The sequence below is a fragment of the Taurulus bubalis genome, assembly GCF_910589615.1.
Source record: "Taurulus bubalis genome assembly, chromosome: 15".
NCBI classification, from domain to species: Eukaryota; Metazoa; Chordata; class Actinopteri; order Perciformes; family Cottidae; genus Taurulus; species Taurulus bubalis.
The window spans coordinates 714,734-733,579 of NC_136603.1; the positions used below are offsets into that span (position 1 = coordinate 714,734).

At 47.1% G+C, this 18,846-nt stretch overlaps 3 protein-coding genes across 3 annotated transcripts in view; 2 read left to right on the plus strand and 1 right to left on the minus strand.

Moving 5' to 3' along the window:
* Positions 1 to 1,470: 1,470 nt before the first annotated feature.
* On the plus strand, positions 1,471 to 3,884 carry LOC306748217 (chymotrypsin A-like; the record flags this gene model as incomplete). Its single annotated transcript, XM_079231357.1, has 7 exons — positions 1,471 to 1,522; positions 1,774 to 1,877; positions 2,002 to 2,081; positions 2,175 to 2,253; positions 2,330 to 2,510; positions 3,452 to 3,585; positions 3,691 to 3,884. The coding sequence occupies 7 exons, from the start codon at positions 1,471 to 1,473 to the stop codon at positions 3,850 to 3,852; spliced, it is 792 nt and encodes a 263-aa protein (XP_079087483.1). The 3' UTR covers positions 3,853 to 3,884.
* Positions 3,885 to 4,214: 330 nt separating this feature from the next.
* Positions 4,215 to 6,077, minus strand: agrp (agouti related neuropeptide; the record flags this gene model as incomplete). Its single annotated transcript, XM_079230467.1, has 3 exons — positions 4,215 to 4,406; positions 4,516 to 4,613; positions 5,960 to 6,077. The coding sequence occupies 3 exons, from the start codon at positions 6,075 to 6,077 to the stop codon at positions 4,215 to 4,217; spliced, it is 408 nt and encodes a 135-aa protein (XP_079086593.1).
* An 8,777-nt stretch (positions 6,078 to 14,854) lies between these two features.
* Positions 14,855 to 18,846, plus strand: part of vps13c (vacuolar protein sorting 13 homolog C) — a gene marked incomplete at its 5' end in the record, with an annotated part of 67,154 nt that continues 63,162 nt past the window's right edge. The window contains 5 exons of the mRNA XM_079230424.1: positions 14,855 to 14,954; positions 16,019 to 16,062; positions 16,635 to 16,677; positions 17,271 to 17,366; positions 17,607 to 17,639. Coding sequence (XP_079086550.1) covers positions 14,855 to 14,954; positions 16,019 to 16,062; positions 16,635 to 16,677; positions 17,271 to 17,366; positions 17,607 to 17,639 — 316 coding nt within the window. The remainder of the gene's footprint in view (positions 14,955 to 16,018; positions 16,063 to 16,634; positions 16,678 to 17,270; positions 17,367 to 17,606; positions 17,640 to 18,846) is intronic.

The following is an 18,846-nucleotide window of genomic DNA, read 5'->3' on the forward strand; positions in this document are numbered from 1 at the left end:
CACACACACACATGGACACACACACACACACAGGCCGTCAGGGCCAGCTAAGTCTTCTCCGTTGGCCTGAACAGAATTACAAAGTTATATCTATAATGTAATAGTGTTCACTAGTATTTGTGTATATAAGTACCGTGGGTACGGAAAGTATTCAGACCTTTACATTCTTCACTCTTTGTTTCATTGCAGCCATTTGCTCAAATCTAAAAAGTTCATTTTACTTCTCATCACTAACACTCAGCACCCCACCAGACAGACACAAACAGAAATGTAGAATTTTTTGCAAATTTATTAAAAAAGAAAAAGTGAAATATCACATGGTGATAAGTATTCAGACCCTTTGCTCATATTTAACTCACATGCTGCATTTCTTCTGATCCTCCTTGAGATGGTTCTACTCCTTCATTGGAGTCAGCTGTGTTTAATTAATTCATACATCTATATATATACACATGTGTATCTTTATGTGTATATATATGTATATACACATAAATATATATATATATATATATATATATATATATATATATATATATATATATATATATATATAGATGTATATATAAATATATATATATATATATATATATATATATATATATATATATATATATATATATTAAACTAATCACAGGTGTAAATCATATCTCAAGTTTAGTGTCTCTGTGTTTGATGAACTTTGAGGTTAAAAGTGATTCACCGTCGTCATCGTCGTTCTAATGCTCTTCATCTTTATAACACATAAAGGAATAATGAGGAACGGGAGAGGTGGAAGTTTAAACAATATATTCATCATGTCATCCTTTTTCTTAATCTCTTCTTTGTTGGGACATGACACGAGTTATTATGATTTAATGTCACTGAATCTCGCCGTGGACTACAGGAACCAGACAGACGGTTCTCCGTATGAAAGAGAACACTCTGTGAGGAGCCGATGGGAACATGTACCGTCTTTACCCCAATACCAGTTCAATCCAGCCTTCTGCTGGAAAACTCTGCGTCAGCGCCACCTGGTCTGACTCCCAGCGTCTCCGATAAGACGTCCCGTCCAATCACATGGTCTCGTCCAATCGCATGGTCCCGTCCCGTCCAATCGCATGGTCCCGTCCAATCGCATGGTCCCGTCCCGTCCAATCGCATGGTCCCGTCCCGTCCAATCGCATGGTCCCGTCCCGTCCAATCGCATGGTCCCGTCCAATCACATGGTCCCGTCCAATCGCATGGTCCCGTCCCGTCCAATCGCATGGTCCCGTCCAATCGCATGGTCCCGTCCCGTCCAATCGCATGGTCCCGTCCAATCACATGGTCCCGTCCAATCGCATGGTCCCGTCCCGTCCAATCGCATGGTCCCGTCCAATCGCATGGTCCCGTCCAATCGCATGGTCCCGTCCAATCACATGGTCTCGTCCAATCGCATGGTCCCTGCTGGTTTAAAGGCTGCTGGCTCACGGAGCCCCGGCATGATCAGCCATGGCCTTCCTCTGCATCCTGTCCTGCCTCGCCTTCGTCGGCGCCGCCTACGGTGAGACTAACTCCTTGACATGATTGACAGCCAGGGGAGTGAAGCATGCTGGGTAAAGAAGGGGCAGGAAACACCACGTGTATACGTGTATACGTGTAGGGGTCATTCATACAAACAATTAGTTTAGTTTTTTAACTGTATTGCTCGAAGTAACAATTGTCTTTTTTCCATTAAATGAAGTCATTTTCTCCCTGTTGTTGTTGTTGATGTTGGTGTTGTTGTTGTTGATGACCTCGTGATGATGTCACCAGGCTGCGGCTCTCCCGCCATCGCTCCCGTCATCACTGGTTACTCTCGCATCGTCAACGGTGAAGAGGCGGTGCCTCACTCCTGGCCCTGGCAGGTGTCCCTGCAGGTAAACACACACACACACACACACAAACACACACACACACACGCACACACACACACACACACACACACACACACACACACACACACACACACACATTCTCTCTCTCTTCTGGTTGTGTTTCCAGGACTACACCGGCTTCCACTTCTGCGGCGGCTCCCTGGTCAATGAGAACTGGGTGGTGACGGCCGCTCACTGCAACGTCAGGTGAGTCCGTCTGTCGGGGGAATCTTCAGCGCGTATCATCATGTATTCATTCATCATACAAAATGGCCGCCTCATGCACGCTTTCCCCCGCAGGACGTCCCACCGCGTCGTCCTCGGAGAACACGACCGCTCCTCCAACGGCGAGGACGTCCAGGTCATGAGGGTCGGCAAGGTGAGTGACGAACGGCGTCGGCCGGCGCTCCACCTGCGTGTCCGCCGCCGGTCGTAACCTTGTCGTTTCCCGCCAGGTGTTCAAGCACCCCAAGTACAACGGCTACACCATCAACAACGACATCCTGCTGGTGCGGCTGGCCAGCCCCGCCCAGATGAACATGCGCGTCTCCCCCGTGTGCGTGGCCGAGACCGGGGACGACTTCCCCGGAGGCACCACGTGCGTGACCAGCGGCTGGGGCCTGACCAACAGCAACGGTGAGGCCAATCGATGGAGAGCAGGGGCGGGGCTTAGAGAGACGAGGTCACCGGGTCTCCGTGTGGAACGCTGAACGTTGACAGTGAAACACTTATGACGTCATAGAAGTCCTGACCTCGACGGCCATGCTAGTAGCATCAAAGCCCATATAGCAGATGTTGCAGATATTGCTATAAAAACTGTATAATTCACATCTTCATTTACTCATAACCAGTAACATATAGACTGATATTTACACATCTGAACACACAACATACATTATACTCTTTTAATATAACACCAACATTATTCAAACAGCCCTAGTGGTTGCAGAGATAAACCTTTTTTAGTTTGGGTATGACATTTTTGAGCAGAGGCCTAAAAATAGGTTAAGCCCTCACCCCTGATCCTATTTGTTGTTTGAGTTGTGTTTAGAGGTTGGACATGGGGATTATATATTATTGTAGCCCTGATTTGTATATTTAATTTGATACTTAACATGTTTTTTTCTTGATTTGTACCTTGTAACCTGATAGAAAAGGGCCCCCTACTTAGGGCTCAACAGGTAAGGATCATTTTCATGGTGACCTTCCTCAGGTTTGTGATAATCTATGAGTCCTGTGTGGGTACTATGGGGGGTCCTGTGTGGGTACTATGGGGGGTCCTGTGTGGGTACTATGGGGGGTCCTGTGTGGGTACTATGGGGGGTCCTGTGTGGGTACTATGGGGGGTCCTGTGTGCGTACTATGGGGGGTCCTGTGTGGGTACTATGGGGGGTCCTGTGTGGGTACTATGGGGGGTCCTGTGTGGGTACTATGGGGGGTCCTGTGTGGGTACTATGGGGGGTCCTGTGGGGTCCTTTGTGGGTCCTGTGTGTGGGTCCTATGGTGGTGTCCTGTGGGGTCACTATGGTGGGGTCCTGTGGTTGACGTCCTGTGGTTGACGTGTTTTTGCGCTGCAGCCCCCGACACGCCCGCCCTGCTGCAGCAGGCCGCCCTCCCCCTGCTCACCCACGATCAGTGCCGTCGCTTCTGGGGCAGCAAGATCAGCAGCCTGATGATCTGCGCCGGAGCCTCCGGAGCCTCTTCCTGCATGGTGGGTGGTGCAGACACGTACACGTAGAACAGAGGTCACGGGGTCGATTCCCAAGGTCGCCTTGGTTACACTGCGACGTCAATAAATCTGTCGTGTTTTGTTCAGGGCGACTCTGGCGGTCCTCTGGTCTGCCAGAAGGCCGGAGCGTGGACTCTGGTCGGCATCGTGTCCTGGGGCAGCGGAACCTGCACTCCCACAATGCCCGGCGTGTACGCCCGCGTCACCGAGCTCCGCGCCTGGATGGACCAGACCATCGCCGCCAACTGATCGTCTCAGACAGTTTGAACGTGATCATCAATAAAAACTTAAACTGTGAAGCAGATGTTGTTGTTGTTTGTTCAAAGAAACCTCTTCAGGTTGAACCGTGACATCATCACGGGGTTGTGTTCACATGAAGGGGAGTTCATCTCAGGCTCATAATTCATTTGTATTCATGTCTTAATGAATAATGAGCATGTTAACATGTAGAATTGACACAACCAAAGTATATTTTACTTAGCAGTCGTTTATTACACAAAAAGCACATTTTATCTAACGAGTAACCGAAGGAGCGCCGACACATTTCCCGTCAGCGGCGCCTCCTCGCCAGGGTCAGGTGCGCCTGGGGGTGTCAGGTGCGCCTGGGAGTGTCAGGTGCGCCTCGGGGTGCAGGCGCGGCCCACCCGGCGGCAGTAGCAGTTGGCGTTGAAGAAGCGGCAGTAGCAGGTGTCGCAGGGGTCGCAGCAGGGCAGCGGGTACCCCAGACACGACTGCTGGTTCGGGATGCAGCGGCGCGGGGAGCGCATGGCCCGACCCTGCAGCTGCAAGGCCGCCGACGAGTCCTGGGAGACAGGAAGTCAACGGACCAAACAGGAAACGGGTGAATTCACTGCGGCCGACTCGCGACATGATACCAGAAAAAGACGGAAGCTTCTCATAAGCCACACCCACCTCGTCGTAGGACGCAGCGTCCATCAGGAAGCGGTCCTCTATCGAGTCCACAGGTGAGAGGGCGGGGTCGCGCATTTGGTCAGGGGCGTGGCTTCGCTCTGCGGGACAAAGTAAACACACCTGCTGTGTTACCTTCACCTTCACAACCACAGCTGCTGGTTGTGTTGCTGCAGCAGATCACAGATGACGTGACTCACAATAATAATAATCAACAGGATATTAAAGTAATAAAACATCCTATAACATCCTATAAAGCCACCGTGCTTACTGTCCTCTAGATCCATCTGAAATATGACAAAAAACAGAATGATATTTTAACTGAAGGTTCCTGTCACAGTAAAGTGAATAAATATCATAAATCATATAAAATACATCATTCACTGCTGGATTATGCCACTCACGAGAATAATAATAATAAAACAATAATAACTAGAGTGTAAATTGCATGAACGATGTATTGCATGTTAGGGGATGCATTGTTCACATGCTGCAAATTTTGAGTCACTAGTCCAAATAGTTTTAATGTTATGAGTATTGAAAAACAAGACACGCCCCTACGAGGTTAATTGGTCGTTATCTCCGAAACGCAATGAGATATCAGAATTATTTCAATTCCGTGTTGATGTTACGGCTCTAATCATGATCCACAGCAGGTTTGGTATGAATCGGACAAAGCGTGTAGGCAAAAACGACAAGAATGTTTTAACCAAATTCAAAATGGCGGAAAATCAAAGTAGGCGGAGCTTAGAGGTCTGAGAGGCTTTTTTGTCGAGCAGGTGGAGATGGACATGTGGGTGAGGGGCGTCGTCGGTCCAACCTCTAGGGGGCGCTAGAGACTTTCTTTTTCTTTTTTTTCTTTTTCTTTTTTAACACAAATTTGACGCCTATCAGACGGCTATTTTCACCAGGCCTGACAACATTTGGTGACTTTTAAAGTATGGCAAGTACCCCAAAAGCCCCCAATATACAATAATAAAACGTGTGTATTAAGCGGTAAACACAAACAACAGAAGCAGCAACAGTATAAACAAGAGAGATGAAAAAGCGCCACAGGAGGAACACACACACACATTAATAACCTTTTAACAAATGAACAATCCGCCCGTATGCAGATGATGCACTTCTTTACTCCTGGAAAGAAAGAATGAATTAAAGGGCCCAAAAAACTAAACCCAAGCATTTAAAAACCACTAAACTTATGAGTGGGCTTCATTTATCATCTTCATCCTCAAAGCCTTGAGCTCCCACTTTAATATATTTCTTCATAATTAGGTTTTGAGACATAATTTGGTTAATAGGTTTATTTTTCTGAGCTTTTTTAAAGCACCAAACAACCACTTTGTTTATGAGTTATTTCTTAAAGTCCAGCGTTGACAGTTGCCGTTGACAGCTGCCGTTGGTGTCACTGATAGGGGAGCGCTCTGATTGGTCCAGAGCTACTCACCGAGGTCGGACAGGTAGGAGGCGTCGTCCAGCTGCATGTTCCCGTGAACCAGAGGGGAGGCGGGGCGCAGCAGAGCCAGAGACCAGAACCAGAACCAGACCAGCACCGAGCCCAGCATAATGAGGAGGAGGAGGAGGAGGAGGAGGAGAAGAAGAGATCGTCTGCAATACAACTCCCACAATCCTCAGCTTCTCCTCCAAAGGTCTCTGAAAGGAGGAAGTAGTTCAATTAATTTACTAGCAGAACGAGAAGAGCGGTATACTGCATATATATACATATATATATATACATATTTCAATATAATATATAGATATATACACATATATAATAATAATAATGCATTTCATTTTTATCGCACTCTTCCTTCAAAGAATCCCAGAGTGCCACACATATAGTAAAAACAAATAAAACCGATTAAAACATAGATAAAGCAACTCATAAAAAAAATTAAAATAAGAATATAATAGCTGACAATAAATTAACTCAAGGTAAAAATGCCTTCCTGAATAAAAAGGTTTTTAGGCCAGTCTTAAAAGAGTTCAGTGTCTGAGTTTCCCTCAGGTGGTCAGGGAGACCGTTCCACAAGCGTGTCTATATGTATATGTGTATACATGTATATATATACACATATACATATATACATATATAAACATATATATATATATATATGTATATATACATATAGAAATATATACACACATACATGTCTTGTATTCTTTTCTTTACTATTATCCATCCAGCATTCATTGTTATTATTCATTCATATTCATCTAACCCTGAAATATTAAGCTTATACTTTTAGACACATAATCATGTTTCAATAATTCTTGTTATATTTGTGCTTTGAAAAAGATTTTGACCTTAGAGCGACAACACAATGTTTGTTAAAGTGTAATGAGAATAAACAATATCACATAAAAGTACATTATATGAGCATTCTAATGTGTAAAGTCATAAGGTAGAGAGGTGCTTACCTTGGCTGTGACTCCGCTGCTCTCTGGAGGGACCACAGGGTTTTAAAGGAGGGGGAGGTCACATGACCCGCTGATGATGTCATCCAACTATAATTATAACGTCCGCTTTCATTACACGTGTGACTATAACCAGTTGTTTTTTACTTTTATATACGTTTATTAGAATATATATATATAAATATATATATATATATATATATATATATATATATATATATATATATATATATATATATATATATATATATATATATACACACATATATATATTATATATACATACATATATATATAATATATATATTTATAATATCAGGTTTCTTAACCACCCCAGGACCTGACTCTCCACCTGAAGGGGACCATTAATTCAATTCAGTTTATTTTGTAAAGTTATCCTCAGGGCTTTACAGTCTGTAACATAGCATCCTGTCCCGGGACCTCACATTGGATCAGGAACAACTCCCCAAATAAAGACATAAAAACCCTTTCACAGGGAAAAAAGGGGAAGAAACCTGAGGGAGAGCAACAGAGGAGGATCCCTCTCTTGGATGGACAGAAGAATAGATGTCATGTGACCAGAATGAACAACGTGACAGAGGAGAATATTCTGACTGGAGAACATTCTGCCTGGAGAACCTCCGAGCAGGAGAACATTGGATCAGCTGCGTCACGTTCCCTGCATCAACATCAATCAGCGGTTCTCCTCAGCGGCGCTCCGGTTCTCTGAACTGCGGCGTCTCGCTGCACTCAACGTAAATCAGCTGATTACGGTCCATCAGCGGGGAAATGCTTTTAATGAAACTTTACTGGTCCCGATCGACGACGACGACTCTTGCGCACTTCCTGTTTTTCAGGCCGAACTGTTGCCGTGGCAACGCCGTGGGGGTCTAACAGATTGCAGAAGAGGAGCAGAGGTCACATGTTTATTATTATTATTATTATTAAGACCAGGCTCAGAGCGGCTAATGCTGCTGGGAGAAACCAGTTCAACCAGATCTGGTTGAACTGGTTTAGGTTCAACCTTTCTTACATTGTAACAGGTTTACTTAAACATCAGTTACATTATAACAGGTTTAATTAACCCCGAGTTTAATGGTAACAGGTTGAATTAACCCTGAGTCTAATGGTACCAGGTTTAATTAACCCTGAGTCTAACGATGCCAGGTTTAATTAACCCTGAGTTTAATGGTAACAGGTTGAATTAACCCTGAGTCTAATGGTACCAGGTTTAATTAACCCTGAGTCTAACGGTGCCAGGTTTAATTAACCCTGAGTTTAATGGTAACAGGTTGAATTAACCCTGAGTCTAATGGTACCAGGTTTAATTAACCCTGAGTCTAACGGTGCCAGGTTTAATTAACCCTGAGTTTAATGGTAACAGGTTTAATTAACCCTGAGTCTAACGGTGCCAGGTTTACTTAACCCTGAGTCTAATGGTACCAGGTTGAATTAACCCTGAGTCTAATGGTACCAGGTTTAATTAACCCTGAGTCTAACGGTGCCAGGTTTAATTAACCCTGAGTCTAATGGTACCAGGTTTAATAAACCCTGAGTCTAACGGTGCCAGGTTTACTTAACCCTGAGTCTAACAGTACCAGGTTTAATTAAACATCAGTTAAATTATAACAGGTTTACTTAAACATCAGTTAAATTATAACAGGTTTAATTAACCCTGAGTCTAATGGTACCAGGTTTAATTAACCCTGAGTCTAATGGTGCCAGGTTTAAGGGCTCAGTCCCCCCGTTGAGCCATGAGGATGTTCATTCTCTACTTGGCAGTTCCTTTCCTTTGCAAGAAGAGTTCCTGGTTAAACACTAGAGGGCGCTGCAGTGAATCACTCAATTTTGGCATTTTCCTTGTTTTCAGGCGTTGTATTCTGACGAACTCCTCCTAGAGATTAAACACGATTGATTTCACATTCGGGCAATATGATGTTGAGACCTTTGCAGGGAAAAGTTCGCCAAGGATTTAAAAAATATCGAACTATGTGAGCGCAGAGCAGCGCCAAAGAGACACCATTTTCCATGAAAATGGAAGTTGCTTTAACTCGGCCGTACATGATGTAACCTGCTCCGTATTTCTCATATGTGAGGACCTCCTGACCCTGAAGGTGTGTGTAGAAATGAGAGCTAAGTTCAGTTCATAAAGTCTCCTGCTGCTTCATGAGAGAACACGGTGGTCAGATCCAACATGGAGTCCATGGAGCAGCTGCTGACTTCATGTCTCTTTCAGGCTTGCTGACAAAAACATTAAAGTTTGTTGGATTCCACGACGCATGTGAACCACAAACACAAGATTTACTACGTTTTGATGTAAACATGACGACCCTGAACTGAAAAAGAAGCTGCAGCTGCTGAGCTATGATTCATTCTGTAATCGCAAAATGAAAACTAGAACCTTTAAGACAGAAACATTTATTTACATGAAGCAATCCCTTCAGATGATTTGTTTCTACTAAAATGCTAAACTATGAGAGTCTGAGTGTAATTCTCAGGTGTGAAGATGAAAAATGAATATTATTATATAACATTATAAAAACATGTTCATGTTATCACAGTGTAGACGGTACTCTGTAAAACTTTCAGAAGTAATCGGACAGGAATAGTCACTTCATCACGTTTTACTTTCAACAAGGTCAAAGTCAATGATGGCTTTGTTAACTATATTTCATTATTAAATATGGCTGATAAGTTTATCTGAGAATTACTTTGAACTCAACTTTGTCTTGTTGCTAAGCAAAAGTCATGAGGACAGATGGATCAACAGCTGGACACAACCTCTCTGGTTTCTGTTTCTGTTTCCTGTCACTCACATGTGCCTCGTTTCAGAGCAGGACCTGGAGGAGGAGCAGGACCTGGACGAGGAGCAGGACCTGGACGAGGAGCAGGACCTGGACGAGGAGAGGAGCAGGACCTGGAGGAGGAGAGGAGCAGGACCTGGAGGAGGAGCAGGACCTGGACGAGGAGAGGAGCAGGACCTGGAGGAGGAGAGGAGCAGGACCTGGAGGAGGAGCAGGACCTGGACGAGGAGAGGAGCAGGACCTGGAGGAGGAGCAAGACCTGGACGAGGAGAGGAGCAGGACCTGGAGGAGGAGCAGGACCTGGAGGAGGAGCAGGACCTGGACGAGGAGAGGAGCAGGACCTGGAGGAGAGGAGCAGGACCTGGACGAGGAGAGGAGCAGGACCTGGAGGAGAGGAGCAGGACCTGGACGAGGAGAGGAGCAGGACCTGGAGGAGGAGCAGGACCTGGACGAGGAGAGGAGCAGGACCTGGAGGAGGAGCAAGACCTGGACGAGGAGAGGAGCAGGACCTGGAGGAGAGGAGCAGGACCTGGACGAGGAGAAGAGCAGGACCTGGAGGAGGAGCAGGACCTGGAGGAGGAGCAGGACCTGGAGGAGGAGAGGAGCAGGACCTGGAGGAGGAGAGGAGCAGGACCTGGAGGAGGAGAGGAGCAGGACCTGGACGAGGAGCAGGACCTGATCGAGGAGAGGAGCAGGACCTGGATGAGGAGCAGGACCTGATCGAGGAGAGGAGCAGGACCTGATCGAGGAGCAGGACCTGGACGAGGAGAGGAGCAGGACCTGGAGGAGGAGCAGGACCTGGACGAGGAGAGGAGCAGGACCTGGAGGAGGAGAGGAGCAGGACCTGGACGAGGAGAAGAGCAGGACCTGGAGGAGGAGCAGGACCTGGACGAGGAGCAGGACCTGGAGGAGGAGAGGAGCAGGACCTGGAGCAGGAGCAGGACCTGGACGAGGAGCAGAACCTGGAGGAGCAGGACCTGGAGGAGGAGCAGGACCTGGACGAGGAGAGGAGCAGGACCTGGAGGAGGAGCAGGACCTGGACGAGGAGAGGAGCAGGACCTGGAGGAGGAGAGGAGCAGGACCTGATCGAGGAGAGGAGCAGGACCTGGAGGAGGAGCAGGACCTGGAGGAGGAGCAGGACCTGGACGAGGAGAGGAGCAGGACCTGGACGAGGAGAGGAGCAGGACCTGGACGAGGAGAGGAGCAGGACCTGGACGAGGAGCAGGACCTGGACGAGGAGAGGAGCAGGACCTGGACGAGGAGCAGGACCTGGACGAGGAGAGGAGCAGGACCTGGATGAAGAGCAGGACCTGGACGAGGAGAGGAGCAGGACCTGGAGGAGGAGATGAGCAGGACCTGATCGAGGAGAGGAGCAGGACCTGGACGAGGAGCAGGACCTGGACGAGGAGAGGAGCAGGACCTGGAGGAGGAGCAGGACCTGGACGAGGAGAGGAGCAGGACCTGGAGGAGGAGCAGGACCTGGACGAGGAGAGGAGCAGGACCTGGTCGAGGAGAGGAGCAGGACCTGGACGAGGAGAGGAGCAGGACCTGGAGGAGGAGCAGGACCTGGAGGAGGAGCAGGACCTGGACGAGGAGAGGAGCAGGACCTGGAGGAGGAGCAGGACCTGTGCGAGGAAAGGAGCAGGACCTGGACGAGGAGAGGAGCAGGACCTGGACGAGGAGCAGGACCTGGACGAGGAGCAGGACCTGGAGGAGGAGCAGGACCTGGACGAGGAGCAGGACCTGGACAAGGAGAGGAGCAGGACCTGGACGAGGAGCAGGACCTGGACGAGGAGAGGAGCAGGACCTGGAGGAGGAGCAGGACCTGGACGAGGAGAGGAGCAGGACCTGGAGGAGGAGCAGGACCTGGACGAGGAGCAGGACCTGGACGAGGAGAGGAGCAGGACCTGGAGGAGGAGCAGGACCTGGACGAGGAGAGGAGCAGGACCTGGACGAGGAGAGGAGCAGGACCTGGACGAGGAGCAGGACCTGGACGAGGAGAGGAGCAGGACCTGGACGAGGAGAGGAGCAGGACCTGGTCGAGGAGCAGGACCTGGACGAGGAGAGGAGCAGGACCTGGACGAGGAGAGGAGCAGGACCTGGACGAGGAGAGGAGCAGGACCTGGTCGAGGAGCAGGACCTGGACGAGGAGAGGAGCAGGACCTGGACGAGGAGAGGAGCAGGACCTGGACGAGGAGAGGAGCAGGACCTGGTCGAGGAGCAGGACCTGGACGAGGAGAGGAGCAGGACCTGGAGGAGGAGCAGGACCTGGACGAGGAGAGGAGCAGGACCTGGTCGAGGAGAGGAGCAGGACCTGGACGAGGAGAGGAGCAGGACCTGGAGGAGGAGCAGGACCTGGTCGAGGAGAGGAGCAGGACCTGGACAAGGAGAGGAGAGGAGCAGGACCTGGAGGAGGAGCAGGACCTGGTCGAGGAGAGGAGCAGGACCTGGACGAGGAGAGGAGAGGAGCAGGACCTGGAGGAGGAGCAGGACCTGGTCGAGGAGCAGGACCTGGCCCGACACCATCCTGCCGCTTGGTGGTACCTGAGGTCCAGAGGGTGAGGCCCAGCACCAGCTGACCCGCCCCCCAACGCCATGCTCCCTTATGGCTTCCATCAGACTCTGGTCACTATGACGATGACGGTGATGCTGGTCCAGTCCCACATCTACTGCACCGGGGCAACAGGAGCTGTGCCATGAGGACACGAGGACACGAGCTACAGGGAAACATGTTCATAATACACTATGTACAGTGGTGTAGTCCAGGGTATACGCAGGTATACGGCGTATACCCACTTATTTTTCAGTCAGCATTGCTATACCCACTTCTCAATCACCGCTGGTGCCTGGTGCGCATTATTTAGCAGTGCATGGGTCACTCACAGGCGGTCCGGGTCCGGACCCAGTCGCCGTTGTCTGTGGACCCTGGACCGAAATCCAATTATTATTTCGGAATTATTAACTGTTGATGGATCGCTTCTATTTCACCGGCGCAGCTTTTCCTGCCTTTGCGGCTCTCGTTCAGCGGTCCAGGAAACACACGCCTTGTAAATCCTCTCACACACTCGACCAATCACATGTGTGTATTCCGTTAAGCCCCGCCCTCGACTCTTGTGCCATATTCACACACATGGAGCGACAGGAGAGAGAAAGCACACGGACAGACTCGCATCCGAAATTAAGGCACAGAAAAATAAACCTCAAAGCCCAATATGATCAGAACCCTAATACATGAATTAATATGATCACAGAACCCTAACACATGAATTAATATGATCAGAACCCTAACACATGATTAATATGATCAGAACCATAACACATGAATTAATATGATCAGAACCCTAACACATGATTTAATATGATCAGAACCCTAACACATGAATTAATATGATCAGAACCCTAACACATGAATTAATATGATCAGAACCCTAACACATGATTAATATGATCAGAACCCTAACACATGATTAATATGATCAGAACCCTAACACATGAATTAATATGATCAGAACCCTAACACATGAATTAATATGATCAGAACCCTAATACATGAACTAACTGACCAACAATAATGTTTACAGAGGAGAAATGAGCTGAAACCAGTGGTTTAATAACCAGGTAAAGGCCCTGCACACATTTCTCTTTTTAGATGACAAGAATATAACATCTTGGCTCTTTTGATTGACATCATTTGACGCCAGAATAAACTGAATTTGAAGCTGCATGACAATTCAGTTAAATTAATATTTCTAAAATTAACGAATTTATTTTATTTATTGAATTAATTTATGTAGTCTGTAGGTATTATTAGATAATGTATTTATAATTATTCCAGTTAAATGGGAAATCTGTAATAATAAATATTATAGATGTTAATTAATTTAACTTTATTGAATTTGACAGTCATTTGTTGACACTATTCAGACGTTAAAACTGTTGGCTACTTCAATACATATAGCACAAAATCATATAGCACAAATGTGTTGTAGTACTACTATGTGTTGTAATACTGTAATATGAGCACTTATTAATAAAGCCAGCACTGGGTTGAGAGTCACTGTGGTTTTCATGGATATGTTGTAAAATGTATATATTTGTGTTCATTGTTAACTAGATATTGTTGTTTTGTAACACATCGTTTTTAATACATTGTTGAGTTATTTGAATGATGATATTCAATATTTGTGGTGATATTTGTAGATATCTCAAGAGGTATGCTAAAATAGTGTTCAGCTGTTGAAAACCTTTTTTTTTCAGTTTTAGGACTTTGCACTTTTGAGTTTATCTAATTGGTTTTGATGTGTGGAAGAGGATGATTTGTGTTTTTAATTTAAAGTGAAACACGAACAAGGATGCATGGGCTAATTCAGTTTTGAAGTCATGTATTTAAATAAATGTTAAAACTGTGTTTGCCTCATGAATACATGTTGTACTCATGCATGACACCACCTGTGTAGGACCAGTGACATCTGCTCCAGGTGAAGTTTAGTTTATTTATTAGTTTTATAACAGCACCACACTCTGGCCTACACTGTGTTGTGTAAATCAGCTGTTCCAAGAGACAGCTGACAAAAGAAACCACTGTCTGTAGACAACCTGCAAGGCCAGAGAATAGTCGTCCAACGTTGTGTGGAGTGAGGAAAAGCAATAGTTCACTCAAACTGCATAATTATGTAGTTGTCTCCAGTCTGTGGGTCAGCAATGTGTATTATGAAGTGACCTCTCTCTCTCTCTCTCTCTGTCTCTCTCTCTCTCTCCTCTCTCTCTCTCTCTCTCTCTCTCTCTCCCTCCCTCTCTCTCTCTCTCTCCTCTCTCTCCTCTCCTCTCTCTCTCTTCCTCTCTCATCTCTCTCTCTCTCTCTCTCTCTCTGTCTCTCTCTCTCTCCTCTCTTCCTCTCTCTCCTCTCTCTCTCTCTCTCTCCTCTCTCTCTCTCTCTCTCTCTCTCTCTCTCTCCCCTCTCTCTCTCCCTCTCTCTCTCTCTCTCTGTCTCTCTCTCTCTCTCTCTCAGGCAGCACTAGTGGATCCCAGAGAGAGTGGATCCCAGAGAGAGTGGATCGACGTGTCGTCGTCAGAAGCGAAACCAGAGAAGCCCAGCAGGTCGAGACCCGGAGCTTTCCGCCATGGTCTTCGAGTCTCTGGTGAGCGACCTGCTCAACAGGTGCATCGGGGACTACGTGGAGAACCTGGACAAGTCCCAGCTGAAGATCGGGATCTGGGGAGGTGAGGCGCTGCGTGACGTGTGCGGGACGCCGGACCCCTGCCGGAAACCCCGCGCTTTAACGCGCCCCGCATCAGAGCGCGGGTCCGCGCCCCACTGTTGCGGGGCGGGCTGCGGGGCGCGGGGCTGCGGGGCGCGTTGTTGCGTTCGGCGGGGACACAACACGCCGCGGAGGCTGCGTTGCGAGGCGGCGAAGCCTCTAGTGGCGGCTAACCCCGCCCGCGAAGGCGGAAGTGAGCGCTTGTTTTGCTCCTGGTTGTGACGTGTGATGTGTTGACGCTTCACGTGCACGCGGAACAGGAGAGCGACTCACCGGCCGGTGGAGGTCCGGTAAACAAGCGCCTCTGTCAGTGTCTCCACCTGGCTGCAGCCCGGCCAGGTGGAGACACTGATCCTGGATCAGTGTCTCCACCTGCAGCATCCGGACACAGAGCCTTAATCTGACAGCCGGTCAGTCACGAGGTTAATGCGGTTAACTCATCACACACACACACACACACACACACACACACAGACGCTCTCTCTCTGTCCTGTAGTTAACACCATATCTTCATCATGAGACGAAGATAAAAACTCATTCAGCACAAAGTACCACTGGCTTTCTTATACTGCAGTATAAGTAAACGTATATACTTATACTGCAGTATAAGTAAACGTATATACTTATACTGCAGTATAAGTAAACGTATATACTTATACTGCAGTATAAGTATACTTTCTACCTGGTCACACTCAGCTCTGTGGGACCAGGGGCTCTACCAGGAAGTGTGTGTGTGTGTGTGTGTGTGTGTGTAGGTGTGTGTGTGTGTGTGTGGAGGTGTGTGTGTGTGTGTGTGTGTGTGTGTGTGTGTGTGTGTGTGTGTGTGTGTGTGTGTGTGTGGAGGTGTGTCAAGGTAGGTGAAAGGTTCAATATTTAGTTATAAGACTTTATTAATGTTGCTGACTGTGTGGTTATGATTTATTATTATTATTGTTATTATGAGTTATTGATTAGCTGGTATAAGAATCATAATAATCATAATTATGACATTAAAGGAGTAACTCTGTTTCTCTTCTGTCTCTGCAGGAAATGTTGTTCTGGAAAACCTGAAAGTGAAAGAGAACGCTTTGGTAGGTCTGTGGGCCCGCCCCTCCCTGTGATGTCATCATGCAGAGAGCCTCTGATAGGTCCTCTCCCTGTGATGTCATCATGCAGAGAGCCTCTGATAGGTCCTCTCCCTGTGATGTCATCATGCAGAGAGCCTCTGATAGGTCCTCTCCCTGTGATGTCATCATGCAGAGAGCCTCTGATAGGTCCTCTCCCTGTGATGTCATCATGCAGAGAGCCTCTGATAGGTCCTCTCCCTGTGATGTCATCATGCAGAGAGCCTCTGATAGGTCCTCTCCCTGTGATGTCATCATGCAGAGAGCCTCTGATAGGTCCTCTCCCTGTGATGTCATCATGCAGAGAGCCTCTGATAGGTCCTCTCATGAACACGTCACGTGTTTAATTATTAATTATTTAGTTCAGAAAGTCAAAATGAAATCTTCCTCAAAAGGAAAGTTTAAAGTGACGACTTTAAATAAAATAAATAAAGCAGACGAGCGAAGGTTTAAATACAAATACTGTTGATCAGCTAATTGATGAAATGACTCATTGTTGTATCTGTAATAATAATAATAATACTTTGCGTGTGTTTCAGAGTGAGTTTAATGTTCCATTCAAAGTGAAGGCCGGACAGATCGGTGAGTTCTGAAACTAATAAAGTGATATGATTCATAATATAACAAGTTGGTATAATATATTATACATTATTGGGATATCAGGGGTCGGCTCTTTCTCACCTCTGCTGAGGCTTTGAAAAAAAAAAAATATTTTGCCAAGTGGAAAATCTTTCAAAGCGAACTCCTCTTATCTTGGAGTTTGAGGTATTATTGGGTCACTGAAAATAAAAACAAAGTTTAAATGTTTGTTTGACTAAAATGTGCGTCACATCATATTATGTCACTGAGGCGTCCGCTAGTGAAGACAGATCCTCCGTCTGCGGTGCTCTGAAGTCTGTAGTGAGGACGCTCAGTGTGAAGATAGCAAAAGATATGCGTTTAAAATAAAAACCTCACGTGGGGAGGAACCTGCTTCCTTGCGGTCCAAGGAAAAACACTCTACCAGATGAGCCACACATATAGATAAGATTCAAGAGATGCATAGTTTGGATCTTAATTGACCTCAATGTAGTCGACAAATGACTATTTTTTTACCAAATAATGACCTCAAGAACAGGAACAGGGATCCCTGGACCAAGACCGACCGACCAATGGTCTTCTCTCTCGTTCTCCAGGGAAGCTGACGTTGAAGATTCCCTGGAAGAATCTCTACAGCGATGCTGTGGTCGCTACGCTGGACGGTCTGTACCTGCTGGTGGTTCCTGGAGCCAGTAAGTGACGGTTTAGACCTTCTCGGGATCACAGGGGTCACTAGTGTTAGTAGGACTGCACGACCAGTACACGGAATATCCACCAGACTCTCACCAGTCTCTTAAGTGTGTGTCTGTAGAGGGAACTATTAAAGTACCCGGTGGGTTGGCCGGTCTCGTCTGCAGACGGGGCTTGTTCATAAGTATTGTTTCCTGGCATACTCGTGGTGTGTGTTCTCAGTCGTTGTGTGTGTGTTCCAGCTGGATCTCAGCTGAAAACGTGTCCCTACAACGGTAAGCCGACGAGGTTCAGAGGTGGCGGTCCAGGTCCGATCCGGTCTTGGTGCTTCCTGGCGGGGTTGCACGACGTCCACACAATAGCAACGATGACGATAATCGTAACAATAATATACTCTCCGTTGTGATCTGATGGGGGAAATGTGCAGATCTCCTTCACAATAAAAGCGGTCTTTGCTATCAGATTCCTGCAGCGGGAGAGCTTTTATTGTGAAGGAGCTACGGCGTGTTGTTAGCATCCAATGCTAACTGGCTGCACTTGTTGAGAGAGAGACCTCGTCATGCAGCCCTGTTCAGCCTGGGTTCCAGAGCGCTGGGGATTCCACGTAGATGTAGCTGCCTTCTAATCGGGGACGTCTGATTCTGGGAAGTTCTTGGAGGTTTTAGGAGGATTTCCTCTCATCGGGAACCCGTCTGTCCCAACATCTTGATTTAGAATCACTAGCTCTAAAAGTAGTCGGGTGGAGGTTTATTTACAACCGTTTAGAGGAGTGGTTCTCAAACTTTTTTTTCTCATGCCCTACTTTGGAGGAAGAAATATGTCCACGCCCCACCGCCCCAACAGAAAGCCGATCTCTGTGAGATGGGTTTTTCTGCTGTTTTTGTTTTGGCAAAACGCCAACAATCGGTCATCACCGGGATCATTTTATATCAGGAAAATCAAGAGAAAATCATGGTATAAATCCCTCCCCCCCACAAAACAAACATGTTAGCTATCAAATTAAACATAAATCAGAGCTACAATAATATATAATCCCAATGTACAACCTCTAAACACAACTCAAACAATAAATAGGATTAGGGGTTAGGGTTAGGGCTTAAAGGGCTACTAAAGGATTATACAAAAATATATTAAAAAAATGCCCCCCTCGCCCCACCTGTAATACCTCCGCGCCCCACAGTTTGAGAACCACTGGTTTAGACGGAGCTGGAATCAAAAGGGAGAGTTTAAAAACCCAGCGCGCCTCAACGTGTCGGGGTCCGAAGCAACAGAGGCGAGGCCTCCATGAACATGAATGGATTCTCAAAGATTCAGACGGTTGTCAGCGAGCAGAGAACCTTCTCTCTGTTCCTACAGCTGTGTTTACGTTGAGCGGCAGACAGGATGTGACCTCAGACCATCTCATCGGATCAAAGACTGTAAAGGTACCGAACTCTATTGACCATCGGATCAAAGACTGTAAAGGTGCCGAACTCTATTGAC